Source organism: Camellia sinensis, chromosome 8 (genome assembly GCF_055761805.1).
Source record: "Camellia sinensis isolate YWXY chromosome 8, ASM5576180v1, whole genome shotgun sequence".
Lineage (NCBI taxonomy): Eukaryota > Viridiplantae > Streptophyta > Magnoliopsida > Ericales > Theaceae > Camellia > Camellia sinensis.
This window is the reverse complement of record NC_138968.1, coordinates 77993132-78000918: the sequence shown is the minus strand read 5'-3', so window position 1 is coordinate 78000918 and position 7787 is coordinate 77993132. Positions and strand designations below refer to the sequence as shown.

Sequence of the window (7787 nt, the reverse complement as noted above, 5' to 3'; positions counted from 1 at the left end):
TCATACATATATATAAATGCTGAGTATTTTTTTTTTCTTTTTTGAAAAAGAAAAAAAAAAACATTTCTTTGACAAAACTAGTTTTTAGTAATTTGAAAAAAAAAAAAAAAAAAAAAAAAAAAAAAAAAACAACTAAATTTGAGGAATTATGAAGTAACACTACTATAATTCTCAGAATCCCAGTTGAAGGTTTAAAGTTCTACTCTAGGCAAAGCATGCTCAAGATCAGTGATAACTAGATATCGTGAATCTGTTCAATTACATTCACTTAATACTATCTCCACCATCAACTCTACCACACCACCACCGCCACAACTCCACGATCACCAACACCATCACCTCCACTTTGACCACACCATCAACACCACTAGCACTGCCCACCCAACACTCCGCCGCCAAAGGCATTCTCGAAGAGATTCATGAAGAAGAGTAAACCCAACAGACAGCAACTAGGGAAAAATACAGATGTCTTGACCCGCTTGGCAGCATATGAGCACCAAGGTTCCTAGGGCAGTCTCTAATCAATCACAATATGCTATGTACTAATTTTGGTGGTCTCTGTAATTGCTGCAGCCAAGCAACTCGTATGTAGAAAAACTGGATTGAAACCACTGTTGGGAACTACTGAGGATTCAAAGACAAGAAGTCTCCATTTGGATTTTCATTTTCCTTTATTTTTCTTTTCACCCCAAGAATCCAAGACTCACAACACCATCGGAAGTAGCAAACACAACAATGCATAAACATAAATTCAAACTTCATATTACTTATCTCACAATTTCCTAGTAAGAAATGAACTGCAAAAAGAATCCCCAATTAAGGGTAAACAAAGAACAAAAACACATGATAAAGAAGAGACAAGATCCTCACCCCAAACCTATTAATCTTAATCGTAAAGACCTGATGCATATCACTAAACCTGAACCCTACGCCTAACCATCCCTTAATCCCTACCACTTTCTCAGTACTCTGATTTGATTCCTTTACTATAACTAAAATATGGTCCATCTAATACTCTACCATCCCCCCATTACATCTCTGTACAAAGAACAAATGAACAAAGAAATGAAACAACCAGTAAAAGAGATAACTTGAGAGCAACAGAAGAGTTCAAGGCCGCGAAGAGCAATTCCAACGATGAACGCTGGTTTCCACACTGCCACTCCACTCAAATGTAATCCAGTGAAGGGTTGCTGTTGGGGATGAGCTCTGGATGGGTGGTTGTCGGGGTAGTTGTCACCGTCATAACCACGGAACTTTTCTCACCACCATTACTTCTCATCTCAATGACCTTTTTGTGAGAATTGGAGTGCAACGATGGAACGAATGTTGGACTCGCAGCAGGCCGGTACTCGGGGAAGAGTCGGCCTGACTTGTACCGTACACCACATGCATTGCATAGGGTTTTTGGTCCCATTGGGCCTGCCCTCCACTGCGGCGTCTTAGTTATCTCACAATGCATGCATTTCCTAACAGCTTGGGATGTCGAGTTTTGATTCATTTCCACGGGACCCAAAGGAAGTGACAACTTTATTTTCTTTCTCTTCTTATGTTCCATTGGAGCTGCCTTTGGTATCTTTTTCACAGGATGAGACTCGGCAAAATTTTCAGATTCTGAGGAAGTTACTCGAACAGGGTATAACTGGAGATTCTCTGTAACAGAGGAGGTTGGGGAGATGAGTTGAATTGCTGGGCGGGGATTGAAGGTTGCAGGACGAGGGCGCTTGCTACGAGCACGCTGTGGACCGTGTTTAGTTGGGCTGAGCTGCGTAGTCTTTGTCCTGGAACAGGAACTGCTGCTGCTGCTGCTCTCAAGAACAGAGACGGGACTGGATGTTTGAAACTGATTGTGTGATGGCTCGTTGTTGACGGAAGGTTTTTCTTTGCCAAGGGTCATGCCTCCACCAGAGAAAGAATCCTCCACAAAGTTTGAAAGCCATTCGAGCTGCACGATGTCTTCGTACTGAGAGAATATAAAACAAAGCAGACAAAAGAAAGAAATATAAGATGAAAGCTGGAAAAATAAATATCCGTTAAAATCAACACTAAGGCCTCGTTTGGGAAGAGCTGGTTTAGCCAAAAAGTCAAAAAGTTACTAAAAAGTTAAAAAGCCAACAACTCGTACTAAAAGGTCAAAGATTCTCTTTTCTCTCTACTTTTTGCACATCTTTTCGTAAAAAGCCAAAAAGTCATCCCAAACATACTAGTTTTTTTTAGTTCATATTTTAGCCAAATAGTCAAAAAGTTACTAAATTAGCCTGTTCCCAAACGGGGCCTAAGCAATTGACGAGAGCAATCCAACTTCTGGGGTTAAATTTATTAAACTTACGGGCAGAAGAGTAAAAGGGTGATAACATGATTTGTAAGTTCAAGAAGAAAAACTGATGAAGAACAATCATTTGTGTTAAAAATTGCACAGCTTGCAGACAGAATTGCAAATGCGTAGCAAGTCCTTCCAATAGTTTCAGACAGTTTAAAAATCCCACAGTTTGCAGACTGGGAAGGAGCAATGACTAACAAGAAAACACCACGGCCACAAATTAATGATTCACAGTCAATTCAAGATGGCACCAGCTGATATGTCTACCAAAGATTTAAAGTTCCCAACTACCCATAAGTAACCTGCCCTGATATCAAGTTTAATTATTAGCAATAACACCATTTTAGCACCTTCACAACTTCATGCTGGTGGTACTGAAACCACTGTAAGAATCAGAAGACTGCTCAATGATTTAGGGATAAATTGGAATATGAAAATTGCCATTAAGCTATACTTTTGTTACATGCACCTCGAGCTCAACCAACAATCAAAACTAAGATTCCTATACGAAATAATGTTCTGAATCATTCAATAGAAACATAACCATAATTCACATTTAGCATCCATGTGACCTATATCTGACACTCTACTTTATTTGGTGCGAAGGTGTAGTGATGAGCACACAAGTCAACTCGGCAACTACCCCAATCAAAGGAGATTCAAATTGAAGGAACACAAATTACTGTGAAGCTTAATTTTTAAGCAATCATCCAAACTTAAACAGATACACCCTCAATTTCAGAATTTTAAAATGAGAATACATTCAAAATTCATATGGGGATTTCCACTGACTTTTGAGCTGCACAAATAAACAATACACTATACCAGGCAAAAAAAGACTAAATACACTAATTGCATAAAAAAATACAACCACAGTCGCTCGGACTTGATAGCATGGTAAAGTGGTGAATTAGGACGGGAAACAGGAGCAGAGGATCCGGTCTAGCGGTGGGTAACAAATAATAATAATAATGTCATTATCAATTCATTATCACTTCATTTTAAAGCAATCCAAAGCCTATTTTCTGGAAACAAAATACTAGCAACAAAATCAACATGCTAACAAAAAAACAATAGGGACAGGAAATTGACTCGAGTAAATGACAAGAATTGAATGCTCACCGGAAGAGAGAGTTCGGCGGAGAGTTGAGATGCTGCATTGTTGCTGTTGTTGGCCGAGAAAATTGGGTCAGAACCAGTCAAAGCATCCGACCAAATGCTCTGAAAATCGTTGCCGCTGCCGCTGCCGGAGCCAGAACCAGAACCAGAGCCGAGATCACATTCATTGTCGGCAGGGAATTCAGTTATGTCATCAATCTGATCAAAGAAGCTCCCGCAGTCTATCTCATCAATGAAATCGGGTCCTATCATTTTCTTTTTTCCTTCCTTTTAACTTTCCTGAGAAACACACAGAAAATGCCAAAGGAAAAAGATGAGATATGGGGGTGAGCTGTGTTGAGGACCACCATGTCCTCTGCTGGTGACAATGTGTTAATGATTAAGAGCAGAGCACCACATAGGTCCTGTGGCGCATGTTAGCAAAAGATTAAATTTTTTTGTTTCATTCCCCCCAAATCTTCATAGTATCAAGTTGATAGATAAAAGAGAATCTCTACACTGAGCCCAAATTTATGAACTCTTGAGAAAATTCAACATATAAGAGAGAAATCTCAGTGCTTTTTCAATGGAATTTTATTTAGGAACCCAAAAAAACCCAGTTTGGTTGCAGAGAAAACAGATGAAAGGAAAAGAAATGAGTTTGTGGAGTAAACCTTGAATCTTTGTGCAAAGACGAGAAGGCTTGAATGCAGAGAGATTGCAAAACGCTTTGAACTCAAGTTAACAGTCTAATTACCTGCAAAGAACAAAGAACAAAAACACTAGGGAAAGTAACTAAAAAAATTGTGTAAAAATCAATCAAAACACCTTCGACTACTTTGCCTAAACTCATATGTTCAATTGAATTTTACATAAATTTTTATCTAAATCAGAAGAAATGCTCAAATTTGTAGCTTTTAAATAAATCACTCTACTATTAGTGAAATTTTTGTTTAAATTTGAGTTTGTACATTGAAATTATTCGTATCAAATAAAGCTTTTTATTCAATTTTTTACTCAAATTTAAGTAAAATTTGATGCCTAACACAAGTATTTGGCTCATTTGAGTCCAGTTTTTTGTGCTCTCAGAACAGAGCACAGCAAAACGAAACACGAAGGGCAAAATTTTCTTGGCTTTTCTAGTCTGGAAAAAAAAAAGCCCAGAAAATTTCGTTCTTGACATTAAAAAAAATGCAAAATTTTCTGGGGTTCTGTAGTCTGGAAAGAAAATGCCCAGAAAATTTCTCTCCAGCATGAAAAATTCCGTTAAATAACTGTGAGATGCCAGAAAAAACAATTAAAAATGAAAACGACAAATGGAAAAAAAAAAAAAAAAAAACCCCCACAAAAATCAGTTATTAAGAACTCCAAGTGCGAGATTCGAAAAACAAAAACTTCAAAAAAGGGTAATGAAAAAAATGTACAAAAATGCAGAACCAAACCTGAGCTTAAACCCTAAATGATTCCCGCCCAAAATTCTTAGAAACCAAAGCAGAGAAAACTCAACAATTCAATCCAGGCGAGAATTCCGAGACACAAACGAGTCCAAAAAACCCAATAAAGCGACAAAGAACAAAACCCCCCTAGATTAAAGTAAAGAAGTGAGAACCCAGAACACAGAGAGAGAAAGAGAGAGAGAATGGAATGAGAAGAAGAAGAGTTTGAAAGTAGAGAATGGAGAGAGAGATAGAAAGCCTAAAAAGGGAGGGAAGAGACGAGAGATAGGGTTTGGAGTGACGTTAGGTGAGCCTCCTTCTTCATTGCTAGCTGTCAACCCATTCCTCTCCCTCCCCCCACCCCTCCTCTGTCGTGATGTTTAAGTCTTCTTCTTCTTCAATTCCATCTCTCTCTCTCTCTCCTCTGATTACTCTACTCGGTTCCCCCACACGGGTCCCACGCCTCCACCGCTCCCCAGCCCCCCTCCTCACACCCTTTTTATTTACACTCTCAACGTATACATACACCTATACATACATACATAGAATACATTATTATATATATGCGTCAAATGTACACATCTCTATCTGAAACTACCTGTTCACGGATTTACAGAGCATAAAGAAGAGAAGACTATACATACACGTACATATACATGTCATGTATCTATATATATGCGTGAATGGACGCGTGAGGAGACCTTTGACAGTCTGTAACCGCCATTGTTTTCCAACTGGAGAACTTATTGGTTGGTGTACGGTATCCATGTATGCTCTGATTGATGAATTGGGTAACACTTCAGAATTTTTTCTTAGATGATTAAGGAATATGAAGAGTCTGAAACTGTAATCATAAAATAATTAATTTTCTTTCTTTATTTTCACTTTTTCACTTTAAAAAATATTATGAATATTAAATTTTTTACTATAAAAGTGTGAACCCATCCATATGAAAGATTTAGCGTTACCTTTCACTTTTTCTGTAACCCCTAAAAATGTAGGGGGATGGCTGTCTTGTTGTGTTGTTGGGACCGTGTGATGAACGCGCTTATATGATTTGATGAGGAACGTCATTGAACCCAATGGGGATGGAGCGTGGAGCGTACTGCCTTGTTAGGGACGTCAAATTGAATTATTCAATTTTTGAAAAAAATAATATTATGGTTTGGTTTGAGGGTTGAGTTGCCTTTTTAATTTTTTTGATTTTTTTAATTATTTTAATTTGTGACTATAAAGTCTTATTTGGAAAGATTTTTTAGTTTTTTTTGGGTCTTTTTAATTTTTTTTGTAAGAGAAATAAAGTAATGATTATGAATTGAATGTGATATTTTATCTTATTAAGACTAAAAAGTTTTTTTTTTTTTTTTAACTATTTTAATCCCAAACACGCCTGCCAAACAATGACTATATGTCAATTAATCTATTAACAGATGATCTGATATAATTTTAAAAAATTTAAATATTTTAAATATTTATAGTTTGTATAATAAATATATCAGTAATAATATTATAGTATATATTATTATAGAAATTAATATACTAATTAATGCACATTATAATATTATTTAAAAAATATGTAAATATTTATAAATCTTTCAATAATATTGATATAATCTGATAAATATTAACTTTAATAACATGGAACCCACCAGCATTGTTTGGATTTCAAATTTTGGAAAACTAAGTAAAAAGTTAGGTTTTAATTTTTAATTTATTTTTAGTTATACCACTTCTCACATTTTCTTACACATAGAAGGACCAAAAAAAAAATAGTCATGTAGATCTTAAATAATTTATCAATTTTTTTATAAAAATTCTCATATGAGTGTGAGACCTATACACCTATGAATTTGTGTGGGTCACATACTCATACAAAAACTTTAGTAAAAAATTTAATAAATTATTTTGGATTTATTTTATTTTTCTAAAAAAAATCAAAAAATAAGGGGTTATTTGGGATAAACTAAGGTGTCGTTTGGGAATGGCTCATTTGGGCTCTTTTGACTCTTTGAGCCACAAAAGACAGAATAGGCTATTAGAATCACAACAGACAAAACATCACATCCAACCCATAATCATTACACTCTTCTCTCACAAAAAAAATCAAAAAAGTCAAAAAGCCAAAAAGTCATTCACAAACCAAGCTTTTGAGCCTAGGCTCAAATAGTCAAAAAAGCCAAAAAGCCAACCTACTTCCCAAACGGAGGCTAAATAAGTGCACTTTTTTATTTTTTATGAAATATAGGTTGGATATGGGTTAGGTTTGAAATGATGTGGTAGAGAGGTGATGTGATGATATAACTTAAATAGGATAGTGACTTTTTAACTTTTTAACTTCTTTAAATTATACCAAACCAAGCCTTAATTTTTAAGACTTTTTGTGGGGATATATTTTCTCAATACGAACACGTGGCATGGTGACGCCGACGTGTCAGCCGAGGTGCCATGTGTCTTCATAGTTGAGCCGAGATAATCCCGGAGTTGCCAAGGTTATCCCTGAAGAAATCGGAATCCGAGATAAGCACATAAGGGACAAGAGTCCTAAGACAAAGAGGGGACTTAACCAAGATAAAACTCTTAAGGGAGTTTATCTTTATCTCTTAAAGAGTCCAAAGTAAGCACTAAATTGGAGTTCGTAGAAGTCATCCTTCTAGTGGGACTTGGATTGAGTATATTATAAAAGAGAGGCACCCCCGTGGGTCTAAGGTATGCAATTTATGTTTTGAGTATTAAGTTTTGCACTTGATTATCTTTGAGAGATATACTGACTTGATCGTCGGAGTGCCCCCGGGTGGAAGAACCACCGCCGGAGCCTTTTCTTTCTGTTTCAGGTTGCTGAATCCATCTATTCTGCCTGTGCTCTCCAGTTGATCACTAAGCGGGCAGTGTGGTCGGAAAATCACCCACACAATTTGGCGCCGTCTGTGGGAACG

The 7787-nt window shown here is 36.6% G+C and overlaps 1 protein-coding gene across 2 annotated transcripts; it reads right to left on the bottom strand.

The window, feature by feature from the left end:
• Positions 1 to 740: 740 nt before the first annotated feature.
• On the bottom strand, positions 741 to 5654 carry LOC114285253 (GATA transcription factor 8). 2 transcript variants are annotated; one of them, XM_082882861.1, is made up of 4 exons: positions 5453 to 5654; positions 4093 to 4175; positions 3443 to 3718; positions 741 to 1963 (listed from the first exon to the last, which is right to left on the bottom strand). In XM_082882861.1, exons 3-4 carry the CDS (start codon positions 3689 to 3691, stop codon positions 1169 to 1171), a joined length of 1044 nt encoding a protein of 347 aa, XP_082738987.1. In that variant the 5' UTR covers positions 3692 to 3718; positions 4093 to 4175; positions 5453 to 5654; the 3' UTR covers positions 741 to 1168. The 2 variants fall into 2 exon arrangements, with proteins under 2 accessions (XP_082738987.1, XP_028084093.2); XM_028228292.2 differs by having other exon boundaries at positions 4861 to 5635.
• Positions 5655 to 7787: the final 2133 nt, after the last annotated feature.